Source organism: Elephas maximus, chromosome 4, assembly GCF_024166365.1.
Source record: "Elephas maximus indicus isolate mEleMax1 chromosome 4, mEleMax1 primary haplotype, whole genome shotgun sequence".
Lineage (NCBI taxonomy): Eukaryota > Metazoa > Chordata > Mammalia > Proboscidea > Elephantidae > Elephas > Elephas maximus.
This window is the reverse complement of record NC_064822.1, coordinates 34,209,151-34,230,453: the sequence shown is the minus strand read 5'-3', so window position 1 is coordinate 34,230,453 and position 21,303 is coordinate 34,209,151. Positions and strand designations below refer to the sequence as shown.

General features: G+C 42.8%; 1 protein-coding gene across 3 annotated transcripts in view; it reads right to left on the bottom strand.

The window, feature by feature from the left end:
- Positions 1-9,367: 9,367 nt before the first annotated feature.
- The window catches only part of DNAJC1 (DnaJ heat shock protein family (Hsp40) member C1), a 323,430-nt gene continuing 311,494 nt past the window's right edge, over positions 9,368-21,303 (bottom strand). For 2 of the 3 annotated variants that reach the window (XM_049881877.1, XM_049881879.1), the window contains 2 exons: positions 16,893-16,941; positions 9,368-12,728 (listed from right to left, as the gene is read on the bottom strand). In XM_049881877.1, the coding sequence (XP_049737834.1) occupies positions 12,175-12,728; positions 16,893-16,941 (603 nt within the window). In that variant the 3' untranslated portion in view covers positions 9,368-12,174. The remainder of the gene's footprint in view (positions 12,729-16,892; positions 16,942-21,303) is intronic. The other variant, XM_049881878.1, reaches the window with a different exon arrangement.

The following is a 21,303-nucleotide window of genomic DNA, read 5'->3' as shown; positions in this document are numbered from 1 at the left end:
CTTTAAAACTTAGGATAAAATATCAAAATCTAATGACTAAACTTGATCAGTCTTAGCCACTGCAGTCACAGAGGTCTCACTCTGAAGCTTTACCTCAACCCCCAGACACAAGTCACAGGTCTTGAAATGGCTGAGACCACCCAGATAGCCTGACTGGGGTCACACAGGCCTGCCTAGTACAGGTGGTGAGAAGAGCCTGGTTGCAGGAGATCCTTGTCAGGATCCGTGTCCTCCAAGTCTCAGCCTTCCCTTGAGTGAGTTGGTGCCTCAGGAGGAGCTGGGGGTCAGGATCGAGAAAACAACTCCACCCTTGGGGCTTTTCTAAGCCAAAAACAAACAAAATGAATGGCAAAATCTCTCAGCCATCTACTTGGGAGAATTCAGGATCCTTCAAGGGTCTGTGGGCTTTGGTATTGGCTATCTTTTAGCAACAGGGTGACTATATAATGTCCAAACAGGATGTACTCGGGTATAAACTGGGACCGTTCTGGGCAACTTGGGACCTATGGTCATCCTATTTGTATACCAAACCTGAAACCTGTTGACATCAAGTTGACCCAACTCACAGTGACCCTATAGGACAGAGTAGAACTGCCCCATAGAGTTTCCAAGGAGCGCCTGGTGGATCCGAACTGCTGACGTTTTGGTTAGCAGCCATAGAATAGCACTTAACCACTAAGCCACCAGGGTTTCCAGTTTGTATAGAACCTCACAATTTAAATTGTGCCATTTAAATTTTAGAAAAAAACCTAACTGCTAAAACAACAATAACATCTACAATAAATACACCAAAGACACAAGTACCAAAAAAACAAAACCAGTTGCTATCAAGTTGATTCTGACTCAGGGTGACACTATGTGTTGCAGAATAGACCTGCACTCCACAGGGTTTTCAATGCTGTTACCTTATGGAAGCAGACAGCCAGGCCTTTCTTCTGAGGTACCTGTGGGTGGGTTCGAACCATCAGCCTTTTAGTTAGTAGTGGAGCACGTCACTCTTTGCAACACCCAGAGACTCGTAAAACATAAATAAGGATGGAATATTTGGTATTTTAAAGAGCTTTTAGTTCTCTACTTTCAAAGGTTATCACTTGGTTCAGGGGATGGGATCGGCATATACCAAGAGAAAGTCCTGCAGCAAGAGACATTTTTCAAGGTATCCAAAAATATTTACAGTAGAAAGCTTATAATTTTGTTCCAAAATTGAAACCGGGATTTGAAAATACACCAGTGTTGTGAATTGAATTGTGTCCCCCCAAAACATCTGTCAACTTGGCTAGGTCATGATTCTCAGTATTGTGTGGTTGTCCTCCATTTTGTGATTGATTTTCCTGTATGTTGTAAATCCTAATCTCTGCCTGTGGTTAATGAGGCAAGATTGGATTATGTTGAAGAGGATTAGGGTGATATGTAACACCTTTGCTCCAGTCACATCCCTGATCCAACCTACAGTGTCCCTGGGGTGTGCCCTGTACCATCTTTTATCTTACAAGAGATAAAAGGAGAGGGAAGGGAGTAAAGTTGAGGACCTCATACCACCAAGAAAGCAGCACTGGAAGCAGAGCAGTCCTGTGGACCCAGGGTTTCTGTGTGGAGAAGCTCCTAGTCCAGGGGAAGATGAATGAGAAGGACCTTCCTCCAGAGCCAACAGAGAGCGAGACTTCCCCTGGAGCTGACACCCTGAATTGGGACTTCTAGCCTACTATAAGAAAATAAATTTCTCTTTGTTAAAGCCATCCACGTATGGTATTTCTGTTACAGCTGCACTAGGTGACTAAGACAACCAGTAAAAGAGTAAACCCATTGGCTACAATATTCCAGATGAAATAAATTACTGTCTAGTGGGGTTGGGTCTCACAGTGCCCCTATATGACAGAGTAGAACTACCCCCATAGAGTTTCCAAGGCTGTAATCTTCAAGGAAGCTGACTGCCACATCTTCCTTCTGCAGAGTGCCTGGTGGGTTCAAACCACCAACCTTTCTGTTAGCAGCCGAGTACTTAATCACTGCGCCACCAGGGCTTCTTATAGGGTCACTATGAGTTGGAATCGACGGCAACAGGTTCGGTTTTTTTGGGCGTCGGGATGTTTGTCAAGTCGAAGAGAGAAAAGAGTGCAAGACTTCTAGGTAGTTCCCAAAATCGCAAAATTCTAAGAAGAATCAGGTTTTTTGTGAAAATCTAAGCTATGTGGTCTACAGATGAGAAATCCCCTCCTCCAGCCAATTTTTAATAACAAAGCATTCTGAAAGCAGTAGACACAAAGCTCCTTCACAGGTGGAAAGGACCACAACTCAGACTGCACTTCCCAGCACCTTCCTGATCCTTGTGGAAGCTGGTGGCTGGCTGGTAACGCCTGCCATAATGCGGGAGGGGAGAGGGCTACTCCCTCAGATTCTGCTCAACCACTCAGGGAAGTTGTGAGGACATGATGAGATAACATGTGACTGGGCTTTAAAAACTGCTGCTCTAAACGTTTTAGACAAACAGTGGCTGAAGATTTTGCCCAGTGGGGAAAGTAAATTAAAATCCCTAAGGGAACCCTGGTGGTGCAGTGGTTAAAAGCTTGGCTGCTAACTAAAAGGTCAGCAGTTCGAGTCCACCAGCTGCTCCTTGGAAACTCTATGAGGCAGTTCTACTCTGTCCTATGAGTCGGAATCTACTTGAGGGCAATGGGTGTGGTTTTTTGGTTTAAAGGACACAAGGCTGGATCACCAGAAGGATGAGAGTGAAGACTCCCAAACCTCGGTTCTCTTAAAGACCTACGGTGGCCTGGCAGGGAGGAGGCTGATCCGAGCAGTCCGAGCCCGGCCAGCCAGCAGGCCCCGCGGTGGCAGAGGTGGAGGCCACCAGCATCGCGCGGTGCTCTCCACATCTAGCAGGATCGGGCACCTACTGGTACCCGATCTGTGCTGAGGTCGGAGGGGTGAGGATTTAGGGGAATCTAAAGGTCTCAGGCTTCGCCTCTATTTCCTCACCCGCACAGCCCCCTCCGACCCCACCCTCCTTACACACGAATGCCAGGCAATCAAATCATTTTGCTTATCTCTGTCCCTACTCCTTCCTCACTGGACCTGATCTAGGATTCAGGTGTGGGCTTTTTAACTCTAAAACTCTACCCTTTCCTTAAACCATATGGTTGAGGAAGAAAAGCTGGAGACCAGGCCGGATGTCAGCCTAGAGGAAGATAGACCCATGATCACTTGGAAAGAGGAGGAGCACATGGGTGGGAGAAAAGGAGAAAGTCGACCGCACGTCCGCAGTGCCCGGTGGGCCCGCCACTGTGGCGGGCTTCTACTGAGGAGGCTCAGTACTCTTAAGACATTAAAAAACCCCAAAACCAACCCCGTTGCGGTGGGTTCCGACTCAGAGCAACCCTATAGGACTGAATAGAACCGCCCCATAGAGTTTCCAAGGCTGTAGTCTTTAGGAAGCAGATTGCCGCATCTTTCTCCTGCGAAGCTGCTGGTGAGTTCAAACCGCCGACCTTTTGGTTCGCAGCCAAGCACTTAACCACTGCACCACCAGGGCTCCTTCTCTCAGACATTAGGGTCTGTGGAACCTGGTCCTCCTTTTGCCTGAGGCCAAGTCTAAGGACCTTCTGTCGTAACACACTGGCCCTCCGTGTGCTAATGCAGAATAAGTATTACAGCAGAGACTTGTTACTAGCCTTTCTGACTGAGAGATACTTGGGGACTTAATGAAAGATGTGGACCCTAGCTCCAGAAAACTGCACACCTGAAACAGAAGATTTTGTGTACTCTTTGCAGAGTTCCCAGGCCCAGGTAAGTCCACCCAGAGGCCTAGGTCCCCCCAGGCCCTGAGGCTAGGAATTCCAGCATTCCAAGGAATGTGTCTGCCGTGGAAGCTAAAACAGCCACAGTGCGAGAAAGAGGCAACACGGCCCAGGGGTGTCACACCTGGAGGTCTGACTCCAAATGTGCCCTGGGGAACTGTCCTCAGCAGCAATGCGGCCTTGCACGTAGTGGTTCCTAGAAAGGATGAGCGCCAACCCGCTCTGCGCCTAATTCAAGCTCCGCCCCCTGGAGGCGGAGCCCAGGGCTGCTCTTGTTCCAGGGATGCTGCCCATCCTCAGCACGTACTGTGGCTATTTCCTGTATCAAATTTATCCTCACAAGACAAAGTTAACACCCCTTGTTGAGAATATTCACAAGAACGTACTACAGGCCCTAAATGATGTTGTTGTTAAAAAAAAAATTGTTGCTGTTAGGTGCCCTCAAATCGGTTCGGACTCATAGCAGCCCTATGTACCACAGAAGGAAACACTGCTGGGTCCTAGGCCATCCTTACAATCCTTGTTATGCTTGAGCCCATTGTTGCTGCCGCTGTGCCAATCCATCCCATCGAGGGTCTTCCTCTTTTTCACCGACCCTCTACTCTACCACGCGTGATGTCCTTTTCCAGGGACTAATCCCTCCTTGACAACATGTCCAAAGTATATAAGACGCAGCCTCACCATCCTTGCTTCTAAGCAGCATTCTGGTTGTACTTCTTCTAAGACAGATTTGTTCTTCTTTTTGAAGTCCATGGTATATTCAATATTCTACGCTAACACCACAATTCAAAGGCATCAATTCTTCGGTCTTCCTTATTCACGGTCCAGCTTTCACATGCATATGATGTGATTGAAAATACCATGGCTTGGGTCAGGCGCACCTTAGTCTTCAGGGTGACATCTCTGCTTTTCAACACTTTAAAGAGGTCCTTTGCAGTAGAATTGCCCAACGCAATGCATATTTTAATTTCTTCACTGCTGCTTCCATGGGTATTGATTGTAGGTCCAAGTAAAATGAAATCCTTGACAACGTCAGTCTTTTCTCTGTTTATCACGGTGTGGTTTATTGGTCCAATTGTGAGGATTTTTGTTTATGTTGAGGTGCAATCCATACTGAAGGCTGTGGTCTTTGATCTTCATCAGTAAGTGCTTCAAGTCCTCTTCACTTTCAGCAAGCAAGGTTGTATCATCTGCGTAATGCAGGTTGTTAATGAGTCTTCCTCCAGTCCTGATGCCCCATTCTTCTTCATATAGTCCAGCTTCTCGGATTATTTGCTCAGCATACAGATTGAATAGGTATGGTAAAAGGATACAACCCTGACGCACACCTTTCCTGACTTTAAACCACTCAGTATCCCCTTGTTCTGCCCAAACAACTGCCTCTTGATCTACGTACAGTTTCCTCAGGAGCACAATTAGGTGTCCTGGAATTCCCATTCTTCACAAAGTTATCTATAATTAGTTATGATCCACATAGTCGAATGCCTTTGCATAGTCAATAAAACACAGATAAACATCCTTCTGGTATTCTCTGCTTTCAGCCAGGATCCATCCGACATCAGCAATGACATCCCTGGTTCCACGGCTTCTTCTGAATCCGGCCTGAATTTCTGGCAGTTCCCTGTCGATATACTGCCGCAGCCGCTTTTGAATGATCTTCAGCAAAATTTTGCTTGCGTGTGATATTAATGATATTGTTCAATAATTTCTGCCTTCGGTTGGATCACCTTTCTCGGGTATAGGCATAAATATGGATCTCTTCCAGGTGGTTGACCAGGTAGCTGTCTTCCAAATTTCTTGGCATAGACGAGTGAGCACTTCCAGTGCTGCATCTGTTTGTTGAAACATCTCAGTTGATATTCTGTCATTTCCTGGAGCTTTGTTTTTTGCCAGTGCCTTTTTTCAGGGCAGCTTGAACTTCATCCTTCAGTACCATTGGTTCCTGATCGTATGTTACCTCTTGAAATGGTTGAAAGCCGCCTAATTCTTTTTGGTATAATGACTGTGTGTATTCCTTCCATCTTCTTTTGATACTTCCTGTGTCATTTAATATTTTCCCCATAGAATCCTTCACTGCTGCAACTTGAGACTTGAATTATTCCTTCAGTTCTTTCGGCTTGAGAAATGCGGGGGATGGTCTTCCCTTTTGGTTTTCCATCTCTAGCTCTTTGCATGTGTCTTTACAGTGCTTTTGTCTTTTCGAGCCGCCCTTTGAAACCTTCTGTTCAGTTCTTTTACTTCATCTTTTCTTCCTTTTGCTTTAGCTGCTTGACGTTCGAGAACAAGTTTCAGAGTCTCCTCTGACATCCATCTTGGTCTTTTCTTTCTTTCCTGTCTTTTCAGTGACCTCTTGCTTTCTTCATGTATGATGTCCTCGATACAGGCCCTAAATATAATTCCCAAAAAGAAGTTCCAAATCTATCTAGGAAATTGCAGCGCTGGGCGTGGGGGTTTAGTTCTGGTCTCACTACGGAGGAGTGTGTCCCCAGCGCTTTTGCGAGTCAGGCGCTGGAGCCCAGAGCCCAGGGCCTCTGCCATTCAAGACCAGGGTCTTGGGAAAGTCCCTTCCCGTCGTAATATTCCATGTTCATATTTAGCCAGGCCTCGTGCTACAAAGATTAAAAAGAAGTTGATATGGCAGTGTGTGTCCACAGCCAACTTCTCTCTTTTCCTCAAAAACATTCTGGAGTGAAGAGGGAGGGAAAAGAACACTGGCTGATCCTCATGAGAAAAGGTGAGAACAGAAACCCAGTGAAGGCTCCTTGTGGAGGTGGGTGAAGAGCACACCGTGGGGGGATGTCTCCCAAGTGAGGGCAGAGAGGGAAGAGGAAGGATCCTGGCCAGAGAAGGTTCCTGGGAAGACATGGAGTTTTCTTGGGTTTGGGGAGTGCATCTGTGGTGCATTTGGACCTGGAGAACAGGACACGGGATTTCAGTGAGCACTGCTCTGGGGGATGTGCTTTCTCCCTGCTGAATAGGAATTCCTTCTGGAGGCTGGCTTGTTTTCTTGACCACGGCCCCACTCACACTGAGCGCCATGGGTCTGCTTCCTGCGGGGTTACACTCATGCATCTGAACCAGGGCTGTGCAATCGGGAGTTTGGGTACAATCAAGTCTGCTCCCAACCTCGGCCCATTGTTCCTATTTCAACAAAATCTTCAGCTGCCAGTCTGTGTCCCCAGAAAAGGGGATGCTATGGAGAAAAGATTCCTTTATGACTTCTTTTTAAAAGAGCTAGTGGCAGAGCCAGTCATCAGTAGAAAACCATGACTAGAGCCTTACTTCCTTAAGGTTGCCAGGAGTCTAGAAAAGACTGGTAGGCAGATTAAGGGACTGTATGATAAAGTGTATTTCATAAAGCATTTTTTGGATCCCTGGGGGACTTTCCCCATGGGAAGGACTCAGAAAACTTGCAAAGGATTTTTTCTTTTCGGGGCGGGGGGCGGGGGGGGGGAAGCATCAGGAAGGGACAGAAACCCAATTAAAAGTACCCTAAATAAAAAAAGGGGTACTTAATGGAAGGATGCGCACAGAAGGTCACAAGCTGGACAACCAGCTGCATGAGAGGCCTGAAGCTGGGCTCAGGGGCCAGAGGGAGCCAGGTTTTGGAATGCAGCCAGAATAATTCATTGCTCTCCTTTGTTCTGCATTTATGAGTTTTAGTCTCTGAAATGTCTCCATATAAACGGGGAGATAGGCTGGGGCAGCGAATGCAGAGTAACCACTCACAGCTCTGCCAGCCCCGGGGTGAAAGTCCTGGGGAAGAACCTGTGTGCCTGGTGCAGTGTCAGTGACCAAGGACGGCGCTGTGATGGACTCAGCTTTGGCTCGTTATTGGGAGGGGGGTGGGGCGGGCATCGCTGGAAGGGGACACCACCACCAAAGAACGGAATCCATACACCCTCTACCTTCCTGTTCCCTTTAGGAAAACCTGTGCTCCTTACAGAGCAGCCCTGGTGGCGCAGTAGTTAAGCGCTCTGCTGCTAACTGAAAGGTTGGCAGTTTGAACTCACCAGCTGCTCCTGGGACAAGGATGCGGTGATCTGCTTCCAGGAAGATTTACAGCCTTGGAAACTCTGAGGCAGTTCTACCCTGTCCTACAGGGTCACTATGAGTAGGAATCAACTTGACGGCAATGGATTATGCTCCTTTGAAGCAAGGATGGCGAGACTTCAGCCCACTTACTTTGGACACCGTCATCAGGAGCAACTGATTCTTAGAAAAGGACATGTTTTGTGAAGTACAGGGTCATGAAAATGAGAGGAACCCTCAGTGAGAGGGACTGACACCACAGCCACAACAACGTACTGAAACATACCAACAATCATGTCAGATGGTGGAGGCCTGGGCAATGTTTCATTCATTCTGAGTCGAAGCTAACTCTACAGCAACCAACCACAGTTCCCGAACTTGGTGAAGAGATTTTCCCACGAAGGCGCCACCTTCTTCGGCAGCCTCCTCCTCCACGACTGAGATGAGCTGTTGTCGGATGATTCAGTGAGTTCAGTGAAGACGGAATGACAATCTAGCCACTTCGTTTGTAATCTGCTGTTTTTTACATTTCGACTGCTCCTTTTGGAATTGGGGACTATGGTCCTAGAGGCCTCCGAGGTGGTGAGTTCACTGCAATGTCTCACCCAGGGAGCTGTGTCAGAAGTCACAGGTGTGTCCCTAACATGGCACCCGCCTGAGGCCCGGGGGCCTCCTCTGCTGTCCGAATCGCCTGGTCCACTGTCCCCCTTTACAGATGAGAAGATTACAGAGCTAAATGGTGTCCTCTGCCACCCAAACTTTTCCCCAGGAAACTATCATCTCATTTCAATCCTTAGAGAAAAATGACATCTGTATAGATATTTCGTCAAATCATTTCCACTAAATGTGTTTTGGTTATCTTAATGTTTTTCAAGTTTAGGCAATCTGCACTTACAAAAAAATTGCTAAGCTCTGAACAAATGACAGAAGAGTTAAAAAGGGATGCTCAGGTGACAATGACAGCTCAAACACAAATACATAGTTCAACAGAAATTAACAGTTCAACATAGTGATTTTAACTTAGGTATTAAAATATAAGACCCAATTTAATTAGTTCCTAAAAACCTTCCTGCATGTTTCCTGGAAATTCTATCAGCTGGGGACACATTTCTACCAAGCACCTTACGTCCTTGTTAATGTAGACTTATTTTTTCTAGGTATATATAAGTAATTCAGATAACCTCACACTGTTCTTAGCCAGCTAGCTGGATACCAATCTTTTTTTTTTTTTTTTCTCCCCAAGTAACTTCATCCTGCTTCTCAACCCCCAACGGAGACATTAACTGATGTGTTTTCTGGTCATGGTTTCTTTAAAACACATTAAGTTCTAATTCTTGAAGTGAGTGAATTATGAGTGAACTAATTCTTACACATTAGTTCACTCATAATTCACTCACTTCAAAAACATACATTTGCCTGATCATTAGGAAGCACTATTCAGTTTGTTCCCCAAGAAAGTAAGTTTTGCAGTGATGAGAAAAAATAATCTGCAAAATACCCAAATCCTTTGTTTCTCTTCAACACAGTATTGGGTTCAACAATAGAGCAAACACTTATTATTTATTTATTTATTTTACTAAGGCACATGACGTATAGAAATACTGAGGTACAAAATGCAAATTTCTGCATAAGATCTTTGAACTATTCATTTTGGAAAATGAAAGTGAACATCATCTTCCGAAATATTCAGCTTTTAGCTTGTTTTTTCTTTTGGACCAGTTCAACCAGCAACTTGTATCTAGCGATACAGTCTTCCTGCAGGAAGAAAAAGAGAGAGGTGAAAACAGGGACCCCACAGTCGGCATAAGTTTCTGTGGGGTTCTTCTTGCGATAAGCCTACTTCGTGGCCAGCTTCTTGGCCGGGGCCCAGGCTAGTGAAGAGGTCTCCTGTGTATTCACTCTGCACACTGGCTCTGTCCCAAACCTACCTGGCCAGGTGAGTCCAGCTGGTCACATGACTGAGCTGGCTAGACAGGTGCAAGGAGGCCTGTCTGTGTCCACTGCTGAACCTCCAGCCTGAAGTGTAGGTGCTAACCATGGGGATAAGGGAGCCAGGGGCAGCTGTCTGTGAGGCACGTCACATTATGATCACGAATGTCAACTTGCTAACTACAAGTATAATTTTAAAATTTCACTAAGTCATTTCAGAAAAACCAAAAATCTTGAGGCCAGGCATCCATGGTAGCATCTTTCCCATTCTGGGTTTGCCTTTCCCTAAGGAGCTTCTGAGGCCTTCCTGTGGGGCCACACCAGCCCAGCCCCCAAGACACTGGCATGGAGTGTGCTGGGACTCTGTCCTACTCTCTCAGTCCTCCCACATCATGCCATGGGGCTCTCTTCCACCTTGTTAGGGCTACAGATCCTGGCTGCCTGTAGCTGTCACCCTTGGGGTGGGGACTCATGACGAGGGCAGAGATAGGATGACAGTGGGGAGGGGCTTGGCCTCACTACTTTCATGGTTTATCACAAGGTATTTTCCAAAATCCATCCTGCTTTTATTAAAAAAATAGTAGTCCCAATGGTACTGCAAGCCTTCACTAATTTAAGATCTAGTGCAAACTGATTTCTGAGCTATGGCAGACGATATACCTTCTCTTCCCAGGATTTTAGCTTAGTAGTACTATGACCAAAACCCAAAACCAAACCCATCACCGTTGGGTAGATTCTGACTCACAGCGACCCTATAGAGGAGAGTAGATCTGCCCCATAGGGTTTCCAAGGAGCACCTGGTAGATTCGAACTGCCAACCTTTTGGTTAGTAGCTGAACTGTTAACAACTGTGCCACCAAGGTTTCTCCTAATAGGTGCCTTTTCTGTATGGGCACTAATTTAAAAAAATATAAATATAAACCCAGGCCTTTCCTTTATGGCTGTGCCATCCCTAACAGCACAGCACACAAAGCAGAACATAGCCCCCCACCTGCACTCAACACTGGAAGGACACCGTGTTTGCTGAGCTCTCAATAGCGGGCCTGCAAGGGAATTCAGGCAAAGACCCGCCTTCAGCCCAGGGTCCCCACTGTCAGAACCCCACAGCCAGGCCACAGAGCAGGTGAGGCAAAGTTTATGGGAACATCTGCAGGGTACTACAAGCCTTTCTCATTTCTGGCTGAAAACAGAAAGGTTCCCAGACTCCAAGGTAATGAGTTTCTGGGTGTTCCATCCTTGGGAATCTACAGTTCCAGTTCCTTCATTCTAAGCCACTGTTGATTTTCACACACGTCTGACAGATGCTAGAGAAAATTCAGGGGAAATGATGACTTTGGGCACACCAGTTGGAGAGGCTGAGAGAACCTGTATCTCAAGTAGATCAACTGCTAGTGGTTTACTTTTCTGCCCAGGAACTCTCAACTTCATCATTTTTTAAAGTAGGTGACAGATAACTAGACCCGCACACTCAGGTACGTGCATGACCACGAGCTGGATTTTCCAACAGAGAATTTCAATTAAAATAAAAGAAAAAGAATGTAAATGAACATCAATGTACCCAGAGGATAGAGTGACGGGCAGAGCCGAGAGGACAGACTGGTTCTTTTGATTTTTCAGAGCGTCCCTTGGTGCCTTGGACTAAGAGCATGGCTACGAGGAAAGAGGCCCCATGAGGCTGTGTGTCAAGAAAGGTCTGAGTTGAAAAGATCACCCCCTGAAGCTCTACAGCTCCAAAATATCAGATCACAAGGCAGAGAACACCAAAGGCCAGTGTGGGGGGCTGGCTTTCCATAGGGTGCACCCCATCTTTCCTCCTTTTGGAGTTTTTATTTGAGAACTATCTGAAGATATGTTTTAGCAGGTACTAAGAGCTGTAAACATGGAGAAAAGCCAATTATAAACAGCCAAGGTTACAAAGGGTGACCCCACACCAAAAAATACTGCTCTAGAGCCTTTGATCAACTAAGTGTTCCTAATGAGCGAAAATCAACTTACATCATGATAACATTGCCCACCACACACAGCCGCTTGGTTAAAGACTGGTTACTAAGCTACAGGGACTTATAATTTTATGAAAAATCTCCCCACTTTGGGTAACGGGAGCCTCCCTATGTGGTAGAGATCCTGCTGACCTACAGGTGCTCCACACTACCTTTCAGGGTAATCATGATGCTGCTGAGCCAGGCCCCGCCCGGCCCATACAGTCAATGCTCAGAAAGCTGTCTGGGTGGTTGTGTGAAGTCTGAGCTCTACAACCGGAAGTTTCTCTGAGGAAAGTTAACTGGCCCGTACAATGACTGATTGCAAACATTTACACACACTGATCTACTGAGCGCAGAGATTCACATGCTACAGGAGAAATACGCTGGAAGGGAACTGGTAAATAAGATATCACGCAGATAGCTGTAGATAGATACTTTCAAAAAGATGAGAGAAAAACTAAGTAGCACTGCTCCGGCCACTTCCGTGGTATCCTAAAACCAGCGCAGAGGCCTCTTCCCTCCTCACCCACCTTACTCTTAGACGGCACACACTTGGCTATTTTGTCCCAGCGGTCAGAGGATCCCTTTGGATACTGCTGTAATGCCAATTCCAGAAGATTCTGTTGATTCTGAGTCCATGGCTCCTCTGCAGCACGAGTTCGCTCTTTTTTCTGGCTCTCCTCATCACTGGATTCATTTTGTTCTGATATTTCAAAGTCCTTCTGCCTCTTTGCTCTGAACTTCTCCTCTGGCTCCACCCTTGTTACTGTCTCAAGCAGTCTGGCTGGCTTCCGCCTCCGAGCCCGGGTTTCGGCAATCCCAGCCTCATTCTGCTCTCCTGCACCCTCCTCCAGCTCTTCCTGCTCCTCCTCCTCTGCTCTCCCCTCTGCATCTTCTCGCTGGGTGATGATGTCATCTGGCAAGGCCGTGGGGGTCTTCGGGGGTCTGGAATTCTGAGCTGTTGACTTGAGTTCGGCAAGTCTAACCATTCCTATGGGAAAGGTCATGTCACACAGATGGTCAATTCAGGTGACAACAACAGCTGCCTACCACACATCAGACCTTGTGCTAGGCAGTTTGCATAACTGATTTAACTTTCACACTATTCTAGAGACAGGTAACATTATCTCATAACTTTTTTTTGCAGGTAAGGAAAGTAAGTCTCAGAATGCAGCAGAGGCGGAGTTTGTACCGAGCTCTGTCTGATTTCCAGGCTTTGTCTTTTTCACTCCTGTGAGGAATAATGGGTATATATAGAATCGGGTCGTGAGCTGTTTGAGAAGCAATAACCTGCTACTTACTAGGTAAGGAGAGATGTTCTTCCGAATCCAGAGCTTTTAAACCCCTTTAACGTAACTAAAATGAGTCTGGCAGCGCGAACTTACTATACTGCCTCTGGCAAGCAAGTATGCAAGTAAATCACCAGAATTTTTAAATGTGAAACGAAAAATTTTGTTCAAATCTTTAAACCTTTTAATAGGACAGAAGCTTTTGACAGACCAACATTATTATCAGTAATATAAAAGGACAAAGAACACAAACAGACAACTCACAAGGGAAGAAATACGAAGAGCTAAAAAATATTAGAAAAATGCAAATTACAACAAAGGATTATCATTTTTTGACTGTTAAATACCCAGTAATAACTGGCCAAAAGATGCAGAGGACAGGTACATGCGTACATTGGTGATGGGGGCAGACACTGGTCTAGCCCGGGGCTGTCCAATAAAACGTTCTGTAGTGCTATTAGGAACTGAAATCTTAACTTATTTAAATCTAATTACTTTAAAATTAAAACTGAATTTAAATAGCTACATGTGGCTAGTGGCTACTGTATTATACAGCGCAGGTCTAGCTGTTCTGGAGGACAGTTTGTCAAATGTAGGCAAAGCCTTAAATATCTATTTACCTGTGACTCTAGAATTCTACTTATAGGAGGCTGTTATGGGTTGAATTGTGTCCCCCCCAAAATATGTACTGGAATCCTGACTGCTATACCTGTAGATGTAATCCTTTTTAGAAATAGCGCTCTCTTTTTTTTGCCATGTTAGTGAGGTCATACCAATGTAGGGTACGTCCTAACCCTAATCACATTTGATTTATAAAAAGATATAGAATCTAAACCTGGGGGCAGGGGGTACCAGACAGATGCCATGTCAGGGTTGCCAGGGAACGTTCGGGGCCACCGACAGAGCTGAGATCCTGATTTGGACCTTTAACCTCCAGAATTGCAAAAATAAACTTCTGTTATTTAATGCAACCACTTGTGGTATTTATGTTACAGCAGGTAACTAAGACAGAGGTTGTCCCGAGAAAATAATAATAGATATATGCTAAGATTTAGCTACCAAGATGTAGTATTTTACTTCAGTTTTTGAAGTGATGTCTCTTCCTTTTTTACTAGATTTTTAAAAGTAAAAAATAAATCCTGCACACAATAAAAAATTCAGAGTATAGAAGGGGACATAATGAAAAAGAAGTCTCTCTTAGGCGGGGTTCCCAGTGCCCTGGCCAGGGGCAATAATGAATTGGAGTGTGTGTATATACTTCTAGAATATAATTAGTCAAGCACATATTATTATTTTGCCTTTTCCTCCCCCTTTGTACATTAACGGGAGCACACTACCTGGACATGACTCCGCAGCAGCACACGCAGGTTCGCACTCTCTTCAGTGGCTGCGTGGTAATCCACTGAGTGGGCGTGGTGTCACTTACTTAACTAGTCCCTTGCTGCTGGTTATTTAGGTTGCTCCTAGGCTTTTGTTTTTACAAACAAGCAGCATTTTTTATAAGCATGATCTCTGTATACTTTGGGTTTTGCATCCCATCTATAAAACATTTTTGGAAAAAAAATTTTTTTTGAATATACACTATATTTACTTATTTATGAATTATAACCATGTACCACTCTACTAATATATTAATTATAAAACATATAAAAAAGGTATTCAAAATCAATTAAAAGATAAAGATGAAAAACAATATTCTAAAAATAATTGTATTTATTAAATGAAACAACACATTGTTGTTTCATAGAAATATCAATACTGGTAATATTAAAAATAAAATTGAAAATACTTCAGTATTGCCTAATACTGGGTGAAACACTGAATTAAAGCGCCGGTTCAAAATTCAGTTTTGGCACTTGATTTTTAATGGCCATGAGAGCTGAAAAAGCTAACTCACAAAGATAGGTATATCCAAATGTAGCACACTGCTCCCTGTGCTCACTAGACTTTGATCTTCAATTTGCAATCCTAATTAATAAACTGGTTTTCATAGAAATCTTCCCCAACCCAATCAGTTGTTCTTGCAAACTAAATGGAAGGTGTTAACAATTTTAACAAATGAGTTTATTTTGTTTGAAAGACGTTTAAACAGATTAAAATTCTATTTTCAAAATTTTTAAATCCTCAGAAATAATAGTATTTATAAGTGCCACATTTACATTGTTGCCGCAAAATAATACATAATAGAAATACTTCCAAAAATCTCTTTTTGAAATATTTTCCTATTGCACATTTTTTTAAAACAGTTAGTTCACACTCATTATTAAAATGTCACCTTTATTTTGAAGAAACTGATTTTATTTTAAAATCTGCTAGCAAATTTAGAACTTTTTTGGGGGGAGGTTACAGCCTAGGGCACCCTATGGGGTAGTTCTACTCTGTCCTATAGGCTCGCTGTAAGTCAGAATTGACTGGGCGGCACATGACAGCAACAGCAACACAGAACCATATTATGAGATATGTGAATATATATGGAGTAAAAACATTACAAAACAATATTGTGGTATGGTTCCATTTTAGAAAAAACATTATATATGCATCAAAAAAAAAATCTGAAGAACTATATCTCTCAAAATAGTAACAGTAGATTTTTATTTTGTTCTTTTTTTAAAAAAAATCTGTATTTCCTTGAATTTCTATTAATGAACATTTCTTTCCTTGCTCACTATGTGACTCTCATAAGAAAGGACCGAATACTTGAATCTGACTGTGTCCCTCATCTGTATCGGAAGGCCATTTTCACCTTGCGTGTTAGCCAGTTAAACCAGCTTTATTTCCCCCAAATTTTCTATTTGAAAAGTCTTTGATACGTATCTACAATCTTAGAAAAAAAATTTAGAATTTCTAATATTCCAGAAGGATGGTTTTATGGCTTTAAGGAGTCATAACACTTTATTATATAGTGAACAAAATCAAAAGAAACATTTTTATTTCAAAATACTTCAAATCTTTAAGGGCTATTAAAAAAAGAAAACAGAATTCAATGTGACATAGGCCTAGTATAGGAGAGAGCTGCAGACTGTTTGGATGAGGCCAAATATCAGTCCCGTTTTGCTTTTTTCTCATCATCTGTAAATGAGCCACCAACACTGTGGGGTTTGCTCTCTGCTTGAAGCTGCTTCCACTACACTGTGACGCCACATTTCACAGTAAAGGGCAAAGTCACAAGTGTCACCTCAGAGATTTTCTTAAATGTTCAACTACATATTTCCTATTCTCTTTACACTTTTACCACCCCCACCAATGCTTTAATAAGATTAATGTCTGCTCATTACTCTAAATCTTTTCAAGAATGCATTTTTGGAGGGTATCTTGAAGATAGGCTTTCCCACAACATCTCATTGCCTATCTCTGCCTCCATGCCCAGACAAACAAGCTTATTAGTAGAAAAGGAATCTGGGAATGCTCTACTTTCTATAGCTGGAGAACTCCAAGTAGAATTCTTTCCACAGATGGCTTTTTTGAGATCTCAGGGTTTGGTGATCCCTGGCTTGTTCATCTGCATTACGCTCCCTGGGACGAGTATTTGAGTTAGGTTGGAAGGTTTGGGGGGCATTCCTTACTTCCTGAGTGCAAGCTAAGAGTAAGAAGACTCCAATAAAATTCCAGTTATTCCTGGAGGGACTAGAATAGCAAGGTTTGTCATAGTTCTTTAAGCCCCTCAGATACATCTCCTTGGCACCTCCTGCATGTACAGGGCTGGACTGGCTTAGTTGTTGCCTGTAACTCAACCCCTTCAGGGATATGACCAATACAATTCACTGGGAAAAATTACTACACCATTGTATTTAGAGAAGTTATTGTAAAAAAGTATTTATTTTTAAGAAACCACCTTAGATTCATAAAATAAAGTGGTGCTAACTCACCTGGGGAGCAGGTAACTGAGTCCTTCAGTTGCTTAGCTTTAGTTGTCACCTGTTTCAAACCACAAAAAAAAAAAAAAAAAAAATCTTACTTTAAGTTACTGAGCTTAAACTCAATTTTAAAATTCAGACTTTTTCAGATGGTCTTTCCACCTATTTTTTTTTTTTTTTTTACGGTGGGTTGAGTGATCAATTTCACTTAAGATCCATGTGAATTAACAGGGTTCTTAAATCTTAAGCCTGGAGGGACCCTCAGTCATCAGTCCATTTATTTAGCCAACAAGGAAACTGAGGCCCACAGAAATTGCATGACTTGCTCCAGATTACCCATCTGATCAGTGGCAGAGTCAGAACAAACGTCAGATCTCCTGAGTACTTCCAGCTCAGTAAGAGTTCTGTTATCCTAGGCTGCCTCTTAAAACATACCAGTTTCAAAATCACTATACAAACAGGTCAGATTTTGGTTTTTGTAGAATTCACAGAAAGTGAATACCATTCTTCACTTGTGAATATCATCATCAGTGGGGAAAATGACATTTATGCTAATGATGTTGTGATATAAATGTGTTTCTTTTCTTTAAACCTAGAAAGAAACCTAAGAGTATATAAGACAGACACAACGCAGTAGGGCCTAGGACCGGGGGACCATGGTGCATTTACATACAAGGTCTTGGAGATTCACATATGGATTTCTCCCTTTTTTTTACTAATATTTACATATGATAGAATATACAGATTTTGGATATACAATTCTCTAAGTTTTAACAAATAAACGGACCCATGTAATCAACATTCTGATAAACTATAGAACATTACCATTATTTCAGAAAGTTCCCCTGTGTTTCTAAGTCAAGCCCTGCCCCAAGCCAGAAAACCACTGTTCTGGCCCATAAAACAAAACAAGACTAAAGGGCACAGTAGCCCAGGGGCAAGGACTAGAAGGCAGGAAGGGACAGGAAAGCTAGTAATAGGGAGCCCAAGGTTGAGAAGGGAGAGTATTGACATGTCATGGAGTTGTTAACCAATGTCATAAAACACTATGTGTACTGTTTAATGAGAAGCTAGTTTGTTCTGTAAACCTTCACCTAAAGTACATAAAAAAACAAAAACTATAAGAAAGAAAACTACTGCTCCGATTTCTATTATGTATATTTTAAAATATGGGGTCAAAATTAATTTTTTTCACATGAATAGTTAATTGCTCCAATACATTTATCTAACAATCCATCCTTTCTCCATTTATTTAAAATGTTAATTTCATTAAAATTAAACTGCACTGTAAATAAGGACTGTTTTTCTATACTTTATGTTCTGTCCCATTAATTCAAGTATATTCCTGAAGCGATATTTCAGTGATTTAATAAAATTTCAAAATGAAATGTCAGAAAGCGTGATCATTAAGAGCTTAGAGTTAGATCTGGTTTTCAATCTTGGTTCCTTGTTAGCTAAGTAACTAAGTGATTTTCTATCCCTTCTCTGTTCATGTGTTACTCTCTGTAAAATGTGGGTAATACTACTAATACCACTTGTCTCTTAGGGATGTGTTATGTTTGAAACAAGCTTTTAGCATGATACCTGACAGACAGTAAAACCTCAGTAAATATTACTTATTATTATTGAAACAGATAATTTGTTTTTCATTTATACAAAGGGTAGAATTAGAGAAAATATTTAAAGCTCTTTAGGAACATACTTCAGTTCTGATCTCTACCTTCCTTTCCCTTTATAGATGACCTTGCTTCCTATTTCTGTAAAACTTTGAAGGCATCCAACATGAGCTTCCTTAATTTCTAAATTTCTCAATTCAGAATTCGATTGCATCACCACATATCAGTCCCTTCTTTTATCCCAATTCAAAGGAAGAAATTATCTTCCTTCCTCTTGAGGCTAATATGCTACTTGAATCAACAAAACTATGCTCCGTCAATTAATTTCCTTTGCTTTTATCTTCAACTTCTCTCTATCCATCAGATACTTCCCATAAACCTTCAAACTTAGCTCAAGTGGTCTCTGTTATAAGAGACTATCATTCCTTGATCTTGTCTTTTCTATTACACTTGGCTTTCATGAGTGTATCTCCTTTTCTTTCTCTGAATGTTCTTTTGTCGGCCCCTCCTATATGCTCCTGCCTCTTGCTCCCTAATAGTTTTCCTCAACATTTGTTCCTTGTCATTCCTATGTTCTCTTCATTTTCTCCTTCAATATCTCATCCCATCTACTCAAGAATACCTTAGAAAATAAATCATTAGCTTACATCCCTGGCCCTGATCTCTGCCATGGAATGCCAGTCTCATAGAAATTGACCATGTTAACAGTAGATCAACAGGTCTGAAAGGGATTTCATCTATATAATAATAAGCACTGTTCTAAATAATATTTATATGAAGATTTACATGTGTGTATATACATTTTCCTCACAGCAACCACATTAGGTAATATGTAATTATTATCCCCATTTTATAAAAGCTGAGGCCCAGAGAGAATAAATAACATGGCCAAGGTTAAAAGGCTAGTCAGTAGCAGAACCCAGGAAAGTCTGGCTCTAAAATCTTTACTCTCAATCACTATAATATACCACTTTTCTAATTCAAATCTCTCATTTTGCAAAGGAAGAGACTGACCAAGAGAAGTTAAGCTAGTTTTTGGGAGAGCCCGGAATGGCTTCCTGATGGCTTGGCCCAGTGCTCTTTTTGCCTTTCCTCTCTACCAACCACTGTATCTCTTATTCAGAGCTTCTCTAAGTAAAGGAGCTTCCAGATTCTCAAACTAAACCAACCCCAAACTACACTCGTTAACTTTCTTCCCAAAACAACTTCTCTAGTTTTCTTTCTTTTTCTCCTTGTTTTTTCTTTTCTTAATAGTACTACTATCATCCCAGTCACTTAGGCTCAAAACCTAAGAGTTGACTTTTAGACTTTTCTCTCTCTCCAACCAGCTCCCAAGTTCCTCACAATATCAAAAAATCATTACCATCTGTTCCCTCCTCACTCAGACCTCCGCCACCTATATTAGTTCTTCGTTCCCACCTGGCTGAATTAACATAACAGTCTCCAATTTACTTATTAATAGTTATTACAGAATACGATCCATAAGGCAGTGCTCTGATGAAATACCTTTGATGGCTTTTTTAGTGACTATATAATAATGTGTTTAATTCTTAACCTGTCAGGCAAGGAAATCCACAATCAGCCTCTTTTTCCTGTACAGGCATACCTCGTTTTATTGTGCTTCGCAGATAATACATATTTTTACAAATTGAAGGTTTGTGGCAACCTTGCACTGAGCAAGTCTATTAGTGCTATTTCTTCCAAAAGACTGTACTCCGTGTCTCTGTGTCACATTTTGGTAATTCTCACAATATTTCAAACTCTTTCTTTATTACGTCTGTTATGGTGATCTGTGATCAGTGATCTCTGATGTTACTATTGTCAATGATCTGGGGCGCCACCAACTGCTCCTATATAACACGGCGAACTTAACCAATAAATGTGTGTGTTCTGACTGCTCCACTGCCTGGCCATTCTCCCGTCTCTCTTCCTAGCCTTGGGCCTCCCTGTTCCCTGAGACATGACAATATTGAAATTAGACCAATTAATAACCCTTCAATGGCCTCTAAGTGTTCTGGCGAACGGAAGTCACATGCTTCTCACTTCAAATCAAAAGCCAGAAATGATTAAGCTTAGTGAGAACGGCATGTTGAAAACTGAGATAGGCCAAAAAACTAGGCCTCTTGCACCAGGTAGCTAAGTTGGGAATGCAAAGGAAACGCTCTTGAAGGAAATGAAAAGTGCTGCTCCAGTGAGCATATGAATGATCAGACAGTGAAACAGCCTATTGCTGATAGGGAGAAAGTTTTAGTGGTCTGGACAGAAGATCACACCAGCCACAACTTTCCCTTAAGTCAAAGCCTAATACAGAGCAAGGCCCTAGCTCTCTTCAATTCTCTGAAGGCTGAGAGAAGTGAGGAAGCTGCAGGAGAGAAGTCTGAAGCTAGCAGAGGCTGGTTCGTGAGGTTTAAAGAAAGGAGCCGTCTCCATAACCTAAAAATGCGAAGTGAAGCGGCAAGTGCTGATATAGACGCTGCACAAGCTATCCAGAAGATCCAGCTAAGACAACCAATGAAGGTGGCTACACCAAACCACAGGTTTTCAAGGTAGACGAGACGGCCTTCTGTTGGAAGACGCCATCCAGGGCTTTCACAGCAAGAGAGAAGCAGTCAGTACCCGGCTTCAAGGCTTCAAAGGGCAGGCTGACTCTCTTACGGGGGGCTGATGCAGCTGGTGAGATGTGAAGCCAATGCTCATTTACCAGTCCGAAACTCCTAAGGCCCTTCAGAATTATGCTAAATCTGCTCTGCCTGTGCTGTATAAATGAACGATAAAGCCTCAATGACCACATCTGTTTACAACATGGT